The 22139-nt window shown below is 37.8% G+C and overlaps 3 protein-coding genes across 13 annotated transcripts in view; 2 read left to right on the top strand and 1 right to left on the bottom strand.

The window, feature by feature from the left end:
- Positions 1–15226, bottom strand: part of LOC110791221 (uncharacterized) — a 52570-nt gene extending 37344 nt beyond the window's left edge. For 4 of the 11 annotated variants that reach the window (XR_008930904.1, XR_008930905.1, XM_056840681.1 and 1 more), the window contains exons 1-14: positions 15001–15220; positions 14293–14405; positions 13805–13931; positions 13529–13627; positions 13382–13450; positions 13050–13187; positions 12903–12971; positions 10026–10081; positions 7185–7344; positions 5640–5804; positions 4973–5057; positions 4657–4890; positions 4430–4524; positions 4288–4330 (exon numbers count right to left, since the gene is read on the bottom strand). Coding sequence is in view for 7 of the 11 variants with exons in the window: in XM_056840681.1 (XP_056696659.1) it covers positions 4288–4330; positions 4430–4524; positions 4657–4890; positions 4973–5057; positions 5640–5804; positions 7185–7344; positions 10026–10081; positions 12903–12971; positions 13050–13187; positions 13382–13450; positions 13529–13627; positions 13805–13931; positions 14293–14405; positions 15001–15114 (1567 nt within the window). In the remaining 4 variants the exon portion in view is untranslated. Of the gene's footprint in view, positions 1–4287; positions 4331–4429; positions 4525–4656; positions 4891–4972; positions 5058–5639; positions 5805–7184; positions 7345–10025; positions 10082–12902; positions 12972–13049; positions 13188–13381; positions 13451–13528; positions 13628–13804; positions 13932–14292; positions 14406–15000 lie in introns of all 11 variants that reach the window. The other 7 variants (XR_008930906.1, XM_056840684.1, XR_008930903.1 and 4 more) reach the window with 5 other exon arrangements.
- A 1976-nt stretch (positions 15227–17202) lies between these two features.
- On the top strand, positions 17203–18066 carry LOC130469977 (uncharacterized). Its single transcript, XM_056839527.1, has one exon. The coding sequence runs from the start codon at positions 17203–17205 to the stop codon at positions 18064–18066; it is 864 nt and encodes a 287-aa protein (XP_056695505.1).
- A 429-nt stretch (positions 18067–18495) lies between these two features.
- On the top strand, positions 18496–19851 carry LOC110791224 (uncharacterized). Its single transcript, XM_021995974.2, has one exon. It carries the CDS (start codon positions 18496–18498, stop codon positions 19849–19851), a length of 1356 nt encoding a protein of 451 aa, XP_021851666.2.
- The last annotated feature ends 2288 nt before the right edge of the window (positions 19852–22139 follow it).

Below are 22139 nucleotides of genomic sequence, written 5' to 3'. Positions count from 1 at the left end.
TTTTCTTCTTTCTTTATTGTTTTCTTTCTCTTTCATTTATTCCAAAAAGAACAATCTCTTTCACCTAATCATTACTCTTACACCCAATCATTAGTCTTACACCCAATCATATCAAAATTCCAATTTTCCTAATCCCCTCCCCGATTCCAACCGGGAAGAACATTAAGGAACGGAGGGGGTAATATGTATTTTATGGGCTAGGTGAAAGTCTTTGTTTAGGGAATGTAAGAGTCTTTATCTAGGGAAGGTGGATGATGAAAAAAATAAGAACAAAAAATAAACTAGCTGTGAAAAGCTAAAAAAAAGAAAAAAAAAAGATATTTTTTGAAAACAGCTTCACGTGACAACTAACAACTATATTAATGTTTTACGCCCACTTATATTTTTTATATACTTCAGCAGTTTAGTTGCGTTCAAAATATATTGAAGAACCCCTCGTGATTCACGACCTTATGCTAGCTCACCGTTATCTCTCCCCTCACACCTAACCACATGTTATCTCTCTCCTCACCCCTCACCCTCACCGGTCATCGCATGCACCCGCCATTTATTCCGGCCGATTCGCCTCACCAAGGAGACTAAAAGCCCCAATATTTTTTGGGTGAAATTCAGATCTACAGTAAAGTCAAAGGGTTCGACACTTGATTTTTGGATTCTTTTCCAACACCGGTGTCGACACTTCCCCGAACACGTGTCGAGTGTCGTGTCGCGGGTCAGGCCGTGTCGACACCGACACCCACCGCCGGACGAAGTGTCGGAGTAACTTGGGAATTTTCTCAACAAAGCCCCACCATAATTCTCCCAAAATCTATGTGCCTAAAAGAATTATTAATGCTTTGTGGATGCAGGGAGTAGTATTTATGGGGTATTTTACGAAGTGGCAACATGTATTTACTCCCCACGTTCCTAAAAAGTAGGCCACCTTTGATTGGGGTTACTTTAAAGTTTAAAGGAATTGAGTTAAAATACCATAATTATACTTCATTAGTAAAAATTTATATTCATACGAATCCTACCGTATCAATGAATTGATTTAGAATTCTTAGTTCAGGGATCTTTGGGTATAATTATGGGAAATTTTAAATTTAAAAAAACTAATCTGGAAAATGTTCAGAGATGAAGACGTACTAATTTAGTAAGATTTAGTTTCTTATTCTATTTAAGATTGCTTTAAAAGTTATCATATTTGTTTACTACACTTTTAGGCTATAGATGATTCTACGGTAACGTTACAAATTTACAATGCTATTGGATAAAAAAAAAATACTGAAACTGTTTACTTGTAAAAAAAAAGTAGGAAGTATTTTAAAAGTTACATTAAAGAAAGTAAATAAAGAGAACTTGGTGTCCTCATAAAAAAGCAGGAAACAAACAACTACAAATTTTCCCGATCACTTATAATTTCTCCAACCATCTTCTCTGTTCATCAATGTCTTCTCTTTTGTAATTATAATTCTTCCTCCTCCAGCAGATTACTATTTCCCCTTCCCGATATTAACACTGCTTGCCAGTTGCCACCCTCTCAAGTGTCCTTTTCTGTTTGTCGTGTCTTTTTTTCCTGTACCCCCTCTTCTTTCCTCTCTTTGTCGTCTTCAATGTTTCCTTATAATTCTTCTCTTCCAAACCTCTCTCATGTCCATGTTTATTACATCAGAAAAACCTTAGCATAGGTCTCAAGCCACTGATACAATTACAAGCTCTTTCAATGACCCCAAAAGAGTATCAAATAAATCCTCCATATACCTTCATTTCTCCGTATGAAATCCCATCCACCACCCGTCCCCGCCCAAAAAAAAATGACAGTATAGATCTCATTATGGGTAGCACACACCATCTACTCCTAGAGACATGGCTTACTAATGAAAAAAATTCATTCCGCCACCGCCATATCAATAACAACAACAAAGTCTTAGTCCCAAAATGATTTGCAGTCCGTTAACATGAACCATCATAGAATCCGCCGAAGCAGGAAAATTAAAAGGTGTAAACACGCAAAATTTAGAAAGTGGAGGTGAAAATAGGGAACATGAAAACGTCAGTTTAAAGCACAAAAAAAATAGTTAAAATAAAAAAATAGTAAAATCAATGCCAAGGGAGAGAAGTTTATCGGGAAAGAGAAACAGTAATCGACACCGGTGAAGGTCTAATTTGTCATACTCTAGAACTTTTCAACATTATCTCCCTCCACTTCGTCTTATCTAACGTCATATTATCCCAATCCCCAACAAAGTCATTACACTCTCAATCACCCTCTTCCAAGTTTGTTTTGGTCTCTTCTCTTACCCCTCACAATTCCATCAATTAGCCACTTGTCAAACTTTCTAACCGGCACATCATTTGGTCTCCGTCTTAGATGGACAAACCACCTTAGTCGATTTTCCCTCATCTTGTTCCCAATCGGTGTAACCCCTATTTTCTTCCTAATTACCTCATTTCATAGATCCAATGCAACATACGCATATCCACCACAACCATCTTCTGAATGTGACATTATTTTGCAACCCAATATTCCGTACCACAGTGGTAGAATTTTTCCCTTCAATTTATGGAGCATACCAAGGTCGCATTGAAATCCTGTAGCACACTTCCACTTCAACCAACCTGATTGAATTCTGTGGGCAACATCTCAATCCAACTCCATATCCTTTCGGATAATAGATCCTAAATAGTTGAAGAAAATTGAACCTTGGACAATCCTCCCATCCTAGGTGATCATCCCTACCTCCCTACTTCTATCACCGTTACACTTACACTCCAAATATTTTGTCTTACTTTTGCTTAACTTATACCAATGAGATTCCTCTCCCATAACTCCACCTTATTTTTCACACCTTCTTTAGTTTCATCGACTAACACAATATCATCTCCAAACAACATGCACTATGGTATACGTTTGAACTCCTCATTTCGTCTTTAAATGTGAATAAGAGATACGAAGTAAAGTGCAGAACCTTGATGTACTTCAATCGTGATGGGGAACTCCTATGTCTTTTCAACACTCGTCTGCACACTCGTGCTAGTTCCCTTATACACGTTTTTAATGATGTCCACATATTTTTGCGAAATTCCTTTCCTTTTAAAACCCATCAAAGTACTTCACTCAATATCTCATCATAGGTCATCTCTAAATCAATGAAAACTAGACGTAAATATTTATTCTTATCCCGCTAGTTCTCCATTAGTTGTCTCATAATATGAATACCCTCCGCAGTTAATCTTCCTAAAGCCTAATTGGTTCCCCGAAATCTTCACACTTCTCGTTAACCATTGTTCAATCGCTCACTCCAAAGGTTTCATAGTATGACTAATTAGTTTAATCTCTCAAGATACAATCTTGATAGTCTCATTTATTCTTAAACAAAGGGATTCGCGTACTTTTCCTCCACTCCGATGGCATCTTGTTACTTCTCCAAATCATGTCAAGAAATTTGTCAATAAATCAATTCCTCTCTTTCCGAAACATCTCCAAATCCCGATAAGGATGCCATAAGGACCTACTTCTTTCTTCAATCCCATCTTTTTCCATTTTAACTTCTCCCTTTCGAATTCTCCTAACAAACAATATTGACCACTAGGAGTTGATTCACTAATACTAAAATCTAATCATATGTTAGTGGCTTCGAGTTTTTCAAGTTTCCTTCTCATTATTAATTATATCTCATAGCCAAAACAGACGGCATGGAAAGTAGGGGTGGACCTAGAAAACAAAAGGAAGAATTTGAAGATATAACACCAAGTTCTTTTACTCCTAAATAATGCAAGTATATAATTTCAGGTTGCATGCCTTAAAAATAATTTGATCGAGAATCACCTTTCTTCCTAGACATAATCATTTTGTATTCACTGAGCTTTTTTCACAATGGCCCTAATAGAATTATTTTCTATTTGTCTAGATCTGCCACTGACAAAGTTTTAAATACAACAAAGATACCCATTTTTCTATTAGTGAGAGTTCCAAAAGCTGGAAATATGTATGGATTATGCACTTATCTGTAAACTTTCAACTATCCTAAAAGAACAAACTCTTCCTTGCATTAAGTTCTCTAAGCATGGTAACTCTGGAATTTAAACGCTGCTTTAAAGTACTGGGTTGAATTTTCAAAGACAATTTGCAGTTATGGGGCGTGGCCATACTATCACAGGAGCCACACTTCAATTGTTAAAAGTGAAGGAGCATGAAAAGTAAAGGTATTTTAGGTGAAAATAGAGCATGATAAAGGACAGATATAGAGAGGAAAGATAATTAGCGACAGGGTAAAAGGAAGAGGTAGAGATTATATATATTACCAATTCCCACTAAGATTGGAAGACCTTTACTCTCTAGCAAAGCCTGAAATCACACAACAGAGGAGGGAACCATTACTTGTTTGAGTCAAAATGTAATTAACTTTTCACGAACAAGCAGAAAAATCTTTCTCTCAGTTCTTACCTGTATAGCTTGAACAGCAAGTAGCAATCCTCGATCAAAGTCATATGAATCGGGCATTGGAGCAAGCTGCATATTGTCCCTGAAAGAAGAGAGATCTGCAGTCGCTTCATGAGAGAGCAATAGACACATAATACAGATGAGCTATAGACATATAATAGAGATAAGCTAGTACAACCAATTGAAGAAAAATCCGTTTAGACATTTGTTTCAAGATAGAGATAACAAACCTAAAGCAGAAGCATCAGCACCTAATGGAACTGTTGAGATGAAATGCCATGTTGCTAAGACAGGTTCCATCTTAGACTTGGTTGGTGACCGAGTCCACGGTTGAGACAGATCTTCAAGCTGACTAACAAAGTCTGGAGTTATGCGAATAGGCTGTGGTGCAGAAATGACCCTTTCCTGATTAAGTGCTGTTGAGGTACTACCTAAGGGTGGTGGTGTATTAAGGCGTGGCACTCCTGTAAGTTAAATTTACAATAAAACAAATATAACACACGTGGAAATTTAAATCCAAGAAAATATAAATAATAAGATGCTAACCATTTTGCTCAAGGATTAGCTCTAAATATGATTTTGTTATCCAAGGTCCAAAAACACCCATTCTCAACGATTCAGCCCCAACGGTCTAAAATAGAAAATCAAGCAAGATTGATTAGGTATCTTCTTGTTCCTATTTATCCAGCTATCTTCAGTTTGATACACAAAAATCTCATGCCATATATGCAATAACCTAGGTATATGCACATATATCAGAGCAAATGGACATAAACAATGGTTAATTAACGTCATAGAAGGAAAATTTTCACAGTAGTCTTGCCCACAAGCAAAGGAATGAAAGATAGCCGAAAATCCTTTTCGAGAGCATGTTTTATTGATATTTTAAAAATCAATGCATAACACATGATTAAAAAAATGGTATTTTAAACGCTTCTGTAGGTGAGTCCTTTAATATCTTATCTATACATGGTTTATAATTTTACTGAGATGAGAAAACTCTAATCTGATTATCTATGCAAAAGTATTGTCTTCAAAAAAGTTCTTCATAATATGTGGACAAGTTTTCATGAAGGGTAGAGTTGGATATGGCCATAGACTATCAAGCATGTCCAAGGAGGCATCTGAAGGCCGGGTAATGATCAAGAAATATAACTAGAAAAATAAAAAATATACATATTATAAAGATCTAAACTGGAAGTCATTTGCTTACCTTTCGATTACTACCCCTCACCACCATAAATGTCTCACCAAGAGAGTCAATTGTTTCAAAAGCCAGTGTAACTTCTTCAAAGTTGAAAGTCAATGATACCCTTTTGTAACTGACAACAACGTTATAACCTAGTTGAAGCAAACCACCAAGTGTCATCTTCCCAACCTGCTTTCGCATAAGAAAGGATAAATATAAGAAACTTTAAGCATGACGCATTATAATAAAATTTCTACGAGCAAAACTCACACGCTTGTGGACCGATTGCTGAAAGGTGAGTCAGGTACTTAAACTGTGTGACTCATGCCTAATCGTTTAACGGGCATGGATGATTCTAGGGTGTGGTTAGGAGGTTTCTCAGGTGCTTTTTCTTGTAAGTCATTTCCACTAGCAAATTTCATCCTAATTATCCTGCATTTCCACTAGCAAATTTCATCCTAATTATCCTGCATTTCCACTAGCAAATTTCATCTAGAAAGTGAAGGTCCCACTTAAAGCAAAAGCTATTGATTGGACATTAGCTTTGGGAATGATCAACACAAACAATATGCTTAATAAGCGTAGAATGATCACCAGATATATGCTTGCTTTGCCAAACATGAGTGTTGCTCAATGTTTTCCTACACTGTGAAATCGCTAGCTATCTTTGTAGAAGACTCTTTACGGTGTATAAAAGGAGACTTGGGTGTGCTCTTTGAACATTCAGGAGCTGTTACATATTCGTTTTTGTGGGTTTTGGTAGGGCAAAGGAGAAGAAGTTGCTTTGGCGAAATGCAATAATGGCAACCTTCTGGTGTATTTGGTAAGAAAAAGTCGAAATTTTAAAATTGTTACTATTCCGTGTGATTTTTTCTGGGGATAAAATGTGCTAGCTTCTTTGTGGGATAAGGGTTAAGGCAATTGGGGCTTACCGAAAATTGTGCTCTAGGCAATATACAGAGGAATTGGGATAAATATGTAATTTTAATAGAGTTTGAGGACACCTTGTCCTCTTTCTGATTAGCCCAATTCAATTTCATCTCTCCTACTGAATAATGTGGGAAGCGAGTGCCACTTTAGGTGATAAATGCACCAACCAAGTGACAATATCCCATAGTAAATCAGGATTCGCAGCAACACCCCTAAAAATACAACCATTCCACACTATGGAATCCTCCACATTCTTTAACTGAATAGTCTCAATACAAGACAGACTAACACATCAAGTCATACATGGCAGTTGTTTTCAATATTCTAGATATTGGCCAAAACATTGACCATCTTAAAATCATATCAAATTCCATGTCAAAAATTGGAAACATGGAGTATAACCATACAGTGTACACCTGAAGTTAATAGAACTGAAATAACAAGGAAACATGGAAAATGCAGACCTTCAAAGGAAAAGCAATAATACAAAATCTGAGGTTTTTTATTTATGGTTACAGAAGTTTTAGACCTTACATTTTACAAAAATAATTCAAATACGCATTTAAATAAATCTCAGGTTGCTCATGGATTATGAAATTCTATACTTGATAAGACCACCAGTACGAGAGACAATTTTACCTCAAATTCTGCCTTAGGGCGGATGATAAAATGTTTGTCAACAATTCTCTGATCACCAAGTGAAAGATAATAACGGATTCCAGATTGACGCACTTTGATCCAATCATTTATACGAGCTTCTTCATTTGCTGAAGGGGGTCGAAGGTACATCTCAATAAAACTAAAAGAAAACAACCCAGTCACTAATTGACTAAAGAAAATCAAGGTATATGTATACTGTGACTCGGGTATTTTAGGTCATGGTATATAAAATACAGATACATAAGGACTTTTAAATTGACCCACGATATTGTCACAATTCCAAACGGATTCTCGTCATCAGCTTTGCATTTAAAGGTAGTCTAAGCCTCAAGATTTTAGGCATAGTCACTTTGATCTTAGTATCATTTATGTCACAAAGTCTGGACAGGACCAAGCAACACGCAGTCAGAGATTGACTAGAGCAAATCAAGGTTATGTGTGTAGTGTGAGTCAGGTACTTTAAGTAGTATGTGCTGAAAACACACCTAGAACTTTAAATTGATCCTGGTACTGTCACATTTCAAACAATTTATCATGTTCAGCTTTACATTTCAAGATACCCTAAGGTTTGAGGCACAGTCATTTGGACCTTAGTATATAGTGTTCAACTATGTTACAAAGCATGAAGTGGAACAAGCAAGTATGAAGGTGGTTATACCTCTTTGAAACACAATGTTGGAACAAACTTGACACACTCAAACACCATAACATAAGAAACACCTTCTGATCAATATTGTTTTGAAGATAAGTGACAGAAATGTATCAAAGGAATTATTAAGTGCATACCATTAGGAAAGATAGATAAATAAAGAAACAAAGCACAGGGGATGAAAGTAAAGATAGTCTATTAGGCAGAGATGATAAAGGGAATTACCAATTCATCATTATAATTTTTAAAGGATTGTTAAAGAGGTTGAAAAACACAGACACTTCTATCAGCCATCAGCGACAAAAGATGGCAAAAAAATGACAAAGCTAGGTAGGGGTGTAAGAACAAGAAAGGGAGTGAAAAAAACAAAAGGACGGGACAAAAGGACAAATGGGATTGGGAAGGCAAGAAAGAAATAGACAAGAGAGAACATAAGACTGAGAAGAGATTTGGAGAGGAAGGACAAAGAAGAAAACAAGACCAAAGTGCCAAGAGGAAGTAAATTAGTAGTTTCTTCTCCATTATCATCATTTTCTTTACTTTTTCATCCACTTTCAATCTGAAATCCAGGAAAGAGACCAAAGACAGAATTTCTCATGTCAGTCATCTCATAACCCTCATGGTCGTTAAAACTTAAAATTGCGATTCCAATCTTCCAATCTTAGAATCCTACTATTCGGTGGTTCGAAAATACACAGTTATTTCAATTCCAAATGTAAGATCTTAAGGTTCTACAAAAATAAAAATTTGAAGTGTTAGAATCGTATTACGATTTTACCATTCTACGGTCCCACAATCCGATCCAACAATGATAACTTGATACGATAAAATCACTTTTTATGTTCTGTTCACTAGATAGTCACATATATGACTGTAAGTCTTAAATATTTCAAGGCCTGTTTAAAAGCTTACTGTAGTATAAAAATTCCAACCCCGTCACCACTTTTACTTACATTTACGTAATTCAGGGGATTTTTAAACTTTTAACACCTTAAAAAACCACTTTTTTAGTAACACCTTAGTTTATTTTTTTTATTTAACCACCTTAAAAGAACTTTTTTTTTTAATGGATTTTAACACCCGTCCAAATACCGTTAGTTGGGCCCACATATTCTTTCACCTTCTTTTTTCTCCACGACCTTTCTTTCTTTTCTCTACCTCCATTTTTCTTCTTCCACCTCCACATTCCTCTTCTTCTTTTACCTCCATTAAAAACATTCTTCATGCCTTTTTTTTCACATTACAATTATTATTTTAATGCTTGCACAGCTTTTTACTCTCTAAAAGTGAGGAGGGATATTCTATCATCAATAAAGGAAGAAATAGATATGGAAGTTACACATCCTACAAAGAGACGATTGGTTGCCCAACTGGCTATGAAATTAAAACAGATCTGCGGTTCGACTGTTTTTAAATAAACGTACCAGAATAACTGAGTACTTTTCTTCCTCTGTTAAATTTTGAGCATTTTTAGAATTACCAGAGAATTAACCAATCGAACGGCAATCTTAGCAAATGGCAACCCAGAAAAAGAGCAAGCGCAATTGCACCAACAATAAGGGAAATAACCACACCGAACACGTCTTTCGCATTGACATTGTTACTGCAAACACTTTCGTACAAAATTTTGACAATTGTTCGAAATAGAAACAAAGAAAATCTTCTGTCAATTTTTCCCCAATTGTTGGTAGAGGATGAAGAACAACAGCAAAAAAAATTGAGTGTTATGTATAGGACTGGTTAGTGTAGGAGTTGCACGTGTTGATTTAAAAGAGGTATTAATTCTTAAATTAGGGTTTAGGGTAATTTATTGATGATTATGATGGGGTGTAATGGAAAGAGAAAGAGATTTGGAGAGATAATTAAGAGATTGGATTTTCTAGTGTTTAGTTGTACGGTGGGAGAGAGAAACAACATTAGTAAGTTTTCCACAAATCGCCATTGTTATGTGAAGTGTGAACTACCAAAGGAATTCGGAGAGTTAATGGAGGTAAAGGAAGAAGAGGAATGGAGGTAGAAGAAGAAGAATGAAGTAGAGAACCTTAGAAACAAGAACTTAGATGGGAATGGACCTCCATATTGAAACACACAAATCTGAGATGTTTGCGCTTTATTAATATCTTACAAATTATAAATAACACAACAACTAATAAAATCCCATCTATACTTACTTATCTGTTTGCACCTCCTGTCCGCTCAGCGTGTAATCAGAATGTGCATTGGGTGACTGTAAAAGAGGCACAAATATAAAAAAAAATATCATCATGTAGGCTCGGTGCAAATAATACTGAGCATCATATTTACACTTTTATGTATGCTGTCAGTTACCCCCAATAAATGCATGAGGTTAGGAATATAAAATGTAAGTCAACATTAAGCTCATCTTCTTAACAAAAACAGAAGTACCACATAATAAAAGGGGAAAAAACAAAAAATCAAAGTAAGAAGAAAAAGGTATTAACATGCAAATAATGAAGTACCACATGATATCAAAAGGAAATACTATCTTGAACAAGATTTATGATACACAGAAACCAAGTTATAGATACAAGAAAAGGATCTCTTCAAAACAATCCGCGTGTAGTTTGAACGTTGACTAGTGACAGTGAAGCCATAGAACCAGCCCTCACGAGGTGCTCCAGCAAGTTCCAGCCTTTAATATTATTGAACATTCACCAAGTAGCCTTTTCTCCACTTCAAGTCCAAACCTATGTAACAAACCAAGTATATAACCCCGCAATTGCCAAGCAAAGCATAATGTTTTTCCAACTAAAACACAAAAATTACGCAGAATCTACCATGCAAAGACTATTGCCATGTGTCTTCCGACGACGCTGGCTCGTGAAAAAGGCATTAAATGACCCAGTAATCGTTGCTTCCACACCCTTAGTCCACACCTAAAAACCTATACTGTGGTGCCAAAATAAATCAGTGAGCTGACGACAAGCCAGTTCCAGAATGGCATTTCCCTGCTACTCTTCTTAGGCCTTGAACTTCCTCTCTTCCATCTTTTCTTTCTTTTTTCTCACTATCGACTTGTCTCCATCTTGCAGCGTTCAACTGTCTCGCCTACTGTCTCATCTTAATATGTTGAAAAATCATCAAAATCAAACCTCTGCATATCGCCTTTAGCAGTGCTGCAGAGGCAGTAACTGGAATAGTGTTGGATATTACTTCATTCCTAATTCTATATCCCCTAGCAGCAATACAAATACTACAGAGCCATACTTCTTTTCCGGTTCTCCTTCCCAATACCTAACTTCTACCGCATATAAAGCACCATAGAACAAATCTGGTGTTAGTCACCAGTAAGAATTTCTATTAACAAAATTTATGGCGCTCCTTTTCCCTCACCTAATGTTTTCCACAATGTGTATAGCATCCATCTATCTCTCCACTGCTATGCATGACTGACCTACAGAAGCATTCTTTCATCTCTTAAAGAAAATAAACATATGCGTTCAATTTGTTATCAACTGTAAGTCTGTAACTATACTTGCATTTTGAGTACTCTGTTTTTTGTTCTTTCCATCCAATGATCCAGATACACTTTTCACTAAGATGTCTCCAAAATCTATCTCCAGATTGGTGTCTTCCCTTGTCCCAGTTGACAATAAGATTGCATCATTGACGTAGCATACACCATAAAGTTGCATCTCTTGATTAATGATTAATCCATACATCATAAGAAGCTACTGTTTTAACTCAACCACAGATGCATAAAAAATTTAAAGTAAACAAATAAGTGGCTTAAACTCAGCCTCTTATGTAACATTGTATCAAGATGCTTACTTTAAATTATTACGAACAACATTGAATACCTCGTTGATTTCTGCTCTAATATTTTTTGAGACAAGTATTATTCTTCCTACACTTGGAAAATCAGTAAGCCCATCCATGCTTTCTGGATCAAGAATCTAAAAGTAATGAGCTATCTTGATGGTAAAATTTTCTTTTTTGATCAAGAATCTAAAAGTAATGAGCTATCTTGATGGTAAAATTTTCTTTTTTGATCAAGAATCCAAATGATTCGTAGCTTTCTCTTACATTCTGGTTTCTACAAATGCACAGACATTCAAGTCACGAGGTCACCCACATATACATAATCCGGGTTTGGTTGCAATCTACATTTCAATAGAAAAACTCTAAGTAGGGCAAATGGCCACTCAAGGAGTCAAGGACTCCTTGGCGACTTCTGAAGAATTTTCCCAAAATGGATAAATTGGAATTTGATCTGCTTTAGATGTGAGATACCGATCTTTCCCCTTAACAATTTGAAAACTATGGAAGCATTGAACGAAAATATATGCAGGAAACTACCAGAGGCATTGCTAGTCTTCCTGTCGTATAGATCTCCAAACATTGGCAAGAATATTAACAGAGCATGTCTGAAACAGAAAATTCATTTGCAGTACACATTTTATGTATCTCAGAGGTTTCCTCTTTTAGTAACTAGTCTTATATGCACGCGATGCGTGTGAATATAAGATACAGATTTTGTGTCATTACATTTAAACCTGAAATAACATGTAAAAAATATATAGTATAAATGTGATGCGTGCAAATATAAGAAACATATAAGTTAGATAGAGCTAACAGTCTAACACATGTAAACTGATTGATTAAAATGGTAAGAATTTATTTAAGGGGCTAGCTTGATTAAAATGCTTCTTTGGGCTTTTCCCATTGGTTGGTTGTCATTATATTCTCTACTCTATAAGTGTGGAGGGTATTTTAGTAATCCAAGGGGGACACCAAAAGTGGATTTGCTGAAATAACCTCACCTCTTCACTTATATAATAGAGATACACGGCTTATTATACTACTAACGTGGAAAAAATTTGGCAAATACAGCGTCATGGAATAATGGTATCCACTATGCTACAGTATAAGTCCACCCTTGGTACAGACATATTTAATCTGCTTCAAAAGTATGTTCATATTTCCACAAACAGCTCAATTTGACAACTTCAATCAGGAAATATTCACAGCATATTGCATTTGACATAATAACACAAGCTAACAAAGATGACCCCAAATAAACAAACCTTGGTTTTACATTTCAGCTTGTAGATTGCCTCTCTAAAAGATGAAACAAAACTATTGTTGATTCTGATCTGCAAACAGCATTCCATATGATAAGGATTATATGAAAAATATATGTAGAAATACTAAATATCAGAGGAAGAATTTACCTGTGCATGATGAAGATCTGGCTCGATGTGCTTTCTAAACAATGGAAATATGCTATCAATGAGATTATCCAGGGAACAAGAATCTCCGATATCATATCGAACCTTGGAAAGAAGACTAAAATGAACACCACCAACCTGCTTCAAAATTAAAGTCCATCAAAGACCCAGTATGATGCTAAAGGGCATATAATTTTATACACAACTGTTGTAACAAAATATTGGAAAAAAGATGCAATCTCAACAAACAAACAAAAAACCCTCAGGGTCTTAATTAGAATAAATTTTTGGAGGGGAAATAACAAAGAATGAAGGTGAAAAGAAGACAAATTTACCACTGCAACCCGAATGTCCAGCAATGACCGCAATTTAGCGTGCAATGCATAGGTACCATCAACAATCACCTACAATCACAAGGCACATAATGATGGAGAAGACTTTTTCAAGATGGGAAAGTAAATATAAAAATAAATAGAACTCACAACTCCAGATGAGGTCCCCTTTATAATTGTTGAGCCAACACGCTGTTTTTCTTGGAAATCAAATATTGGTACTGCAGTATCTCTCCCTTTCATCAAATCCTATTTGAAAAAGAGAAGCTTATTTCAGCATGGATTTACATGCTTAGCTTGAAATTATGCCACTTGAGACAAATGAACACTCTATGTCAAGCAAAGCCTAATGACTGCCCAAAAAATAAAGTATCTATGCAAAAATCAAGCTTCCACTTAGCAAACAACAATAAGCTAGAAGCAAACCTCCAGATTACTGACTAATGCTTCAAAGTCTATAGAATCCAAATCATTTGATTCTTCAGCTCCCTTCCGATAGTTCTCCATCAAGATAACAGTACATCCCATTACAGATGTCACCTTTTCTGCCAAGCTTCATAATCCAGTAGCCGGAAACATATTATAACTTTATTAAGTTAGAAAAAGTCAAAAAGCTGATTTTCAGATAATTCAACAGCTCCTTAATCAATCAATCTATGCCCCCCTAAAACCTAATCAATCAACCTATGCCCCCCTAAAACCTAATCAATTAACCTTTTTTTAATCAAACAAGGATATATTCTCCATGAGACGATGGTAGTAGTCACGACTCCAAGAGTACACAAGGCATAGTGATGAAAATATCTAAATCGAAAGTGCTTACAATCTTCAAATTTTATTTCCAAAAAACAACATTATAGATGGGGGGAGAAAAACAATGTCCATGATGAACGTAGTGATGAAGATTAACATACCTAGTTTTTCCCGAGCCATTCGGACCTCCAATTCCCACAGTCACCAGACCTTTACTCTTTCCTCGAAGTTCTTGAATTGATTTTATCAGCAAATAACATCCATGGTCAAAAGACTGCAATTTTTTCAAGACGAACAACCAATAAATTAATGTAAGAGAGGTTACAAGTTACAACCCACAACTAATCACCATCTAAATTGAAAATTAAGCAGATTAATACAAATAATTCTAAGTTCCCTGAAAATAAATCACGGGAAATAATTGGACAGTGTTCATTTCATCAATACCTAGAATTCTAAAATTACAAAGGATTTGAAATGCCTGGAAAAAATAACCCACGGGTAATTAATTATCAAAGGAAAACTATTCATTGCATCCTAAACTGAAGTATCATCACATATGCAGCCCTACATTTGGTACACTTCCTAAATCCGTATTGATTTAGGAATGCATAACCAAATCACAACGTCAATTCCTTAATGCAGCATAAATCATTTTCCTAAAATTAATAATACCCAGAATCCTCAAAATACCAAAAAAAATAAAAAGAGAGAAATCATGGAAGAAAAACAATTCATTTCATTTCAATTCCATTTATCCTGAAAATATCAATATTGAACCAGTTGCAAGGGTGATCAACAATCAAATAAAAAAATATCACGAAATTTAAAAATGAGGCGAAAATAAAGAGAATTAGTGGTAACTGTACCACATGAAGAGGGAGAGATTGAAGAATCGAAGAAGAGGAAGAAGAAGTGGACGGTTGCTGAATATAATCCCGACCTCCTTCTTCAAACACACGCTGCACCACTATGTCATCCATTCTCTTGCTCTCTCTCTTCTCTGAAAACCAATTTAACACCCAATTCAACAGAAATCAAGATTCTGCAAATAGGTACGAGTCGTACGAGTACTACGTTAATTTTGATTTGCTTTTGTAAAAATCTAAATATACTTCGCATAAAAAATAAAATAAATAAAAAATAAATAAAAAAGGTGTCTATAAAAAAGGTGATACATGACGCTATGTGTAATCTTCATATACATACAAAAGTTGAAAATATCAAATAAAGTTATTACATGTTTCATGTTATTATTGCAAAAATATAAAAATAATATAGAAAATATATAGGTAAATGTTGTTAATTTAGTAACCCATGGCATTGTCCGGGCCCAAAAACAAGTTGAAAATGAAATTAGGATTACTAGAGCAGCTCGATGACCATTAACGATGCATTCTATTCATCTTATTTGGCCTGAACTTATCTGAACTTATCGGTTGGAACTTATTTAAACTTGTTGGAACTAACTAAAACTTAATAATAATAATAATAATAATAACAATAATAATAATAATAATAATAATAGTTTAATAATAATAATACATAATACATAATAATAAATAATACATAATAAATAATATGGAGTAATAATAAATAATAATAATTTTAATAATAAGTAATTTTATAATTAATACTCTGTAATTAACAATTAATAATAAATAATAATAATAATAATAATAATAAACAATAATTTTAATAATATTAAAAAAAATAAGTAATAAATAATAATAATAATTTTTATTTTTATTAATTAATAATAAATACTCCCTCCGTTCCATAATGTTCCTCACTTTTCCATTATATGCGGTCTCCAATGTACTACTTTGACCGTTAATAGTTTTAATTTCAAATTAGTAAGAATTATAAAAAATTGGTATTTAGAAAATTTATATTCAAACAAATCCAATGATATCCCACAAGTAGATATTTATACTCTTAATCATACTATTAATTACGGTCAAAAAATTTTAACTTTGACCATATGAATAGTAAACATGAGGAACATTATGGAACAAAGGGAGTACTCGATAATAAAAATAATAATTAAAATTTAATAAGAATTAAAATAAAATTTAAAATATAATAATAAATAATAATAATAATAAAATAATAATAATAATAATAATAATATTTGATGTGGGAACTTTTGTTGGTGCTGACGTGTCACCCTTTTCACGAAGGTATCAGGTATGCGCTGGCACAATCTTCTTACAACCTGTAAAACAAGAATATTCTCGTATGAATATTCCTCCGATGCCTAAGTAAGAATTTAATAGAGAGAGAAAGTGTTTTTAGAGAGAAGTTAGAGCAAAATAGTTAAGATCATCAATCGAAATGAAATCGACGAGACCGCATTGAATGGTGACCGTCCTCCTCGAGGGAGGGACGATAGAAGCAACCAGTCTGTAGGGCAGGACGGCCGTCTTGAACCTCCTCCTGAGTCACAACCTGAGCAGGTCCAAGTGGAAGATGAGACGGGTCAACCTTCGTTTCCTCTAGGTGGTCACTTGAGGGCTGACGCCGACACAGTTATGGAAGAGAACCTAGATTTGCCGGTGTCTGCTGGGCAGCTCAAAGATATCCTGGCTGGATTCAAAGCACAGATGGACACCCTCCAAGATGAGATCAAGATTATCCGTTCTCAGTCTCATGGGACGGGAATTCCCTTCTTTATTGGACTCACTCGGTCTAATGTCTGGCGGCAAGACCAAGCACGAAATGACTTCATTGACAGACGCTTTGACAAAACAAGAACTTCTTTCCAGCCTATAGCTCCGCGTCGGATCCTGTCAACTTCTCGGCCTGAACCTGGACCGTCCAGAAGAGTACCGATCATTCAGCTAGATAGGCCCCAAGAAACTGAGTTGTCAGATACAGGTTCCACCCCTGTCATGCAAGATTCACCCCTCGCTGCTCCTTCGCGCCGTCTCACCAGGACTCATGTCAGTCGCGCGGACAGCGAGCGGCGTAGAACATCCCAGAATAGAAGGTAGGACCCAATATGCCATATTCAACAAGGGGTAGTCGGCATCATCCTCGATTACACCACCCCATTCTGTGCTGATATCATGAATGCTCCCAAGGAGCCTAAAGTAAAACCACCGGCTATTGACGCCTATGATGGCACGTCTGATCCTGATGTACACCTCTTGGCCTATCGGCATCATATGTATGTCCAGGGAACTACTGATGCAACTTGGTGCAAATACTTCCCGTCCACTCTGAAAGGGGTTGCCTCCAAATGGTTCGAGAAGTTGCCTGCGGGAACGATCAACACATATGTCGAATTGGAGATGTTATTTTCAGCAAGATTTATGGCTTACAAAGAAGAGAAAAAGACGAGCATGCATTTGGGTCGAATACAGCAAGGAAAAGATGAATCTTTGCGAAGCTATGTTCGACGTTTCAATTTGGAATCAGGAAAGATTCCAGACCTACCTGACGGGGTGGCGTTTGATAATTTCTTTAGGGGACTTAAGAAGGGGTCCTTTAAGTTCGATTTGGTGAAGAAAAGTGTGAGAACTATGGCCGACGCTCTGGATGAGGCCGAGTCCTTTATTCATGCCACCGAAATCTGCTCCGTCCCCAAAGAGTCTAAGGGAACGGAGGCCACAGATCATCCTCAGTGCAAGGATAAGTCAGACAAAAAGACCAGCCGTCCGAATGGGACATGGGCCATTGAAAAGAAAGGATATCAGGCAGACCGCTCCCAAGGACAGAAGAGAGGACGACCCTATGACAAAGAAAGGTTCGAGTACAACACTGACCTGTATACGATACTGCTAGATGTCAGTGATAGGTATGAGATTGATCGACCGTTCCCCATGAAGTCGCAGGTGGAAACTCGGGACAGCTCGCTTTACTGTAAGTTCGTGATGCGGGACATGAAACAAAAGGTTGCAAGTCCCTACGAAGGGCTCTTGATGGATTAGCCGCTAAAGGGTTTCTGAAATCCTATCTCAGCCCAAGCACAGGGGGAAGTGGTAAAAAATACTACAAGAAAAGCAAGTCACCGTCATACCGACGTGATGACAACGACACTGCACCAGAAATTGTGGCCGTCATCTCAGGAGGTCTAGCCGCTGGGGTCTAGCCACATTTCAAAGTCTAGTCAACACTGTCTTCTCTAGTCAGTTAGGGCGAAACATTGAAGCTTACATTGATGATATGATAGTAAAAAGTAAGCAACGTGAAGAACACTTGGCTGACTTAAGAGAAACTTTTGAGACGCTCCGAAAATATCAGATGAGGTTGAATCCAAAGAAGTGTGTTTTGGGGTAACGGCTGGAAAGTTCTTGGGATTCCTTATTGATGAAAGGTGAATCGAGGCCAATCTTGATAAAGTACAAGCAGTAATAGATATGACGTCGCCAAAATCAGTCAAGGAAGTCCAACGCCTGACGGGATGTCTAGCGACCCTGGGGCGGTTCTTATCAAGGGCAGGTGACAAGTGTCATTACTTCTTCGACACAATCAAGAAGAAGAGCAAATTTGAATGGACTGAGTCGGCAGAAACTGCCTTCGTCCGATTAAAAGAGCATCTCCACACCTTACCTCGGCTTGTCAGTCCTCTTCAGGGGGAAACTTTGTATGTGTATTTGGCCATTTCTGAGTGGTCCTTGAGTGCTGTGTTGCTAACTGAAAGGGAGGGAGTGCAACTCCCCGTCTATTTTGTGAGCCATGTCCTGCAAAACGCCGAATTAAGATATTCTCCAATTGAGAAGTTTGCACTTGCGCTGTTTATGGCCAGCAAGAAGCTGCTCCCTTACTTTCTGGCACACAAACTGGTGGTATACACAGACCAACCTTTGAAACAACCCCTTACTAAGCTAGACGCTGCTGGGCGAATGCTGAAATGGGCAATTGAGCTGAATGCATTTAATATCTCATATGAGCCTCGAAAAGCTATCAAGGGACAAGCATTTGCCGGTTTCATTGCAGAAATGACGAGGCCAACTTTTGAAAAGAATGTGGCGACTTGCTGGACAGTCTATGTAGATGGCTCGTCAACCCAGAACGGGTGTGGAGCCGGCATAATATGTCAATCCCCTGAAGGAGACAAGTATGAGTATGCCATGAGATTCAATTTCCAAACATCCAACAACGAGGCAGAATATGAAGCTTTATTAGCCGGCATAAAAATGTGCAAAGCTGCCGGAGCTCAAGAAATACTTGCCTTTTTTGACTCACAGCTCATTGTGAGTCAAGTGAATGGGGACTACGAGGCAAGAGACCCTAACATGATCAAATATATGCAAGCCGTGCATCAAGAAATAGAACATCTAAAGAGCTTTGAAGCTAAGCAGATTCCCAGAACGGAGAACAATCAGGCCGATGCCCTGTCAAAACTAGCTAGCTCGGCTTCTTGTGATACCCCGCGTCACGTGTTTTGGGAAGTGAAAGATAAGCGAAGTATTGAGCAGGAATTGTGCGCTCCTATGGTAGCTATTCTTGATCGGTCGTCAACCTGGATGAACCCTATCATTGCTTACAAAATGGACGGTTCGCTTCCGGACGACTCAAGTCTGGCCGCCAAAATACAAAAGAAGAGTTCTTGGTTTGAATGGTGGAATGGAGTTTTATACAAGAGGTCATTCTCTAGACCCCTCCTGCGGTGTGTCACTCCTGAGAAAGGGAAAGAAATTCTGGATGATTTGCACCAGGGATTATGTAGCTCCCACATTGGAGGACGAGCTTTGGCAGAGAAAGCCTTGTGAACTGGTTGTTACTGGCCCACTTTGAGAGAAGACGCCCTGGCTATGGTGCAAAAATGTGACAAGTGCAAACGGTTTGCTCATCTCATCCACAGGTCGGCCCACCCTCTCACTCCTATCATGAGTCCCATTCCGTTTGACAAGTGGGGAATGAACCTGTTAGGGCCATATACAGCGGCCCCTGGAGGCCGGCGCTATGTGATAGTAGCTGTTGATTACTTCACCAAGTGGGTTGAAGCAGAGGCTCTCAAAAACATAAGGACAAGTGATATGAGGGCGTTTATTTGGAAAAATATCATGACTCGCTTTGGAATACCACAAGCTATCGTCTTTGATAATGGGCCTCAGTTTGAGACGCCTAAGTTGAAGGAGTGGTTAGCAGACCACGGCATACACAGCTACTTTGCCTCTGTGGGACGACCTATCTCCGAGGGGATCAAGAAGAAACTAGATGAAGCCAAGGGTCTATGGGCCGATGAGCTGCCAAACGTCTTATGGTCCATCCGCACCACGGCTAAGAACTCAACCGGCGAAACCCCATTCCTGCTAGCCTATGGTGCTGAGGCCGTGTTGCCCATAGAAATGTGTGAACCTACATTAAGAGTCATGTTATATGACGAGAATGCCAACTGGGAAATGATGAAGTTGGCCCTTGACTTTTTACCTGAAGTAAGAGGAAATGCAGCATTGAGGCAACAACTGTACAAGATAAGGATGGCGAGGGAGTACAACAAGAAAGTCTCTAAAAGAGTGCTCAAGGTAGGAGACTTTGTTCTCCGAAAGATGGAATCTGTGGGACGAGCCAACGAACAGGGTAAACTGACGCCCACTTGGGAGGGGCCCTATGAGATCTATGACGAGGTCAGAGATGGAACCTATCGCATTCAGGACATGCAAGGCCGACCAATTCTACGCACCTGGAATGCAGAAAATCTCAAAAAATATTTTTTCTAGGATGTATTCTGACTTCGTCTTTTATGGAAGAATCTGTGGTCTAGACAACGGCCGCTAATGGTCCTAATGGAGTAGTAATCTCCCTTGTAACCGGCTAAATTCGCCTTACAAAGTATAAATAATACTACTCTTGTTTCGTCCTATTTATTACTCTTACTAACTTGCCTAACATATGCATGAAAAAAGCCTAATCGAATAAAGGCCTAAGAAGTGGCCCCAGATTAGCACAACATTTACAAGCCTAATTGATTGAAGCCTAAGGAGTGGCCCAGATTAGCATAAACATAGGCTGATCACCTATTAAATTGTAAAAACCGTTCCCGAAAACACGAACGTCTATTTTTCCAAGGCAAATAGGTTTACTCCTATATGCCGCGGCAATAAACATGCCGCTCCAAATTGACGACGGGGGCAAACCCCCAAACAAGTCATCTACCGCGGCATCAACATGCCGCGCCCAATTTACGACGGGGGCAAACCCCCATACAACTTATCGTTTTCTTAAAAACTAATATTTTTCTAAGGCAAATAGGTTTACTCCTATATGCCGCGGCAACAAACATGCCGCTCCAAATTGACGACGGGGGGAAATCCCCAACAAGTCATATGCCGCGGCATCAAACATGTCGCGCCCAATTTACGACGGGGGCAAACCCCCATACAATTCATTGTTTTCTTAAGAACGAATGTTTTTTCTAAAGGCAAATAGGTTTACTCCTATATGCCGCGGCAACAGACATGCCGCTCCAAATTGACGACGGGGGCAAATCCCCAAACAAGTCATATGCCGCGGCATCAAACATGTCGCGCCCAATTTACAACGGGGGCAAACCCCCATACAATTCTTGGTTTTCTTAAGAACGAATATTTTTCTAAAGGCAAATAGGTTTATTCCTATACGTCGCGGCAACAGACATGCCGCTCCAAATTGACGACGGGGGCAAACCCCCAAATAAGTCATATGCCGCGACATCAAACATACCGCGCCCAATTTAAGACGGGGGCAAACCCCCATACAACTTATCGTTTTCTTAAAAACGAATATTTTTCTAAGGCAAATAGGATTACTCCTATATGCCGCGACGTCAAACATGCCGCGCCTTATTTACGACGGGGGCTAACCCCCATACAATTCGTGGTTTTCTTAAGAACGAATATTTTTCTAAAGGCAAATAGGTTTACTCCTATATGCCGCGGCAACAAACATGCCGCTCCAAATTGACGACGGGGGCAAACCCCCCAAATAAGTCATATGCCGCGGCATCAAACATGCCACGCCCAATTTACGACGAGGGCAAACCCCCATACAACTTATCGTTTTCTTAAAAACGAATATT

Source organism: Spinacia oleracea, chromosome 3, assembly GCF_020520425.1.
Source record: "Spinacia oleracea cultivar Varoflay chromosome 3, BTI_SOV_V1, whole genome shotgun sequence".
Taxonomy (NCBI): domain Eukaryota; kingdom Viridiplantae; phylum Streptophyta; class Magnoliopsida; order Caryophyllales; family Amaranthaceae; genus Spinacia; species Spinacia oleracea.
This window is presented reverse-complemented; position numbering and strand designations above follow the sequence as displayed.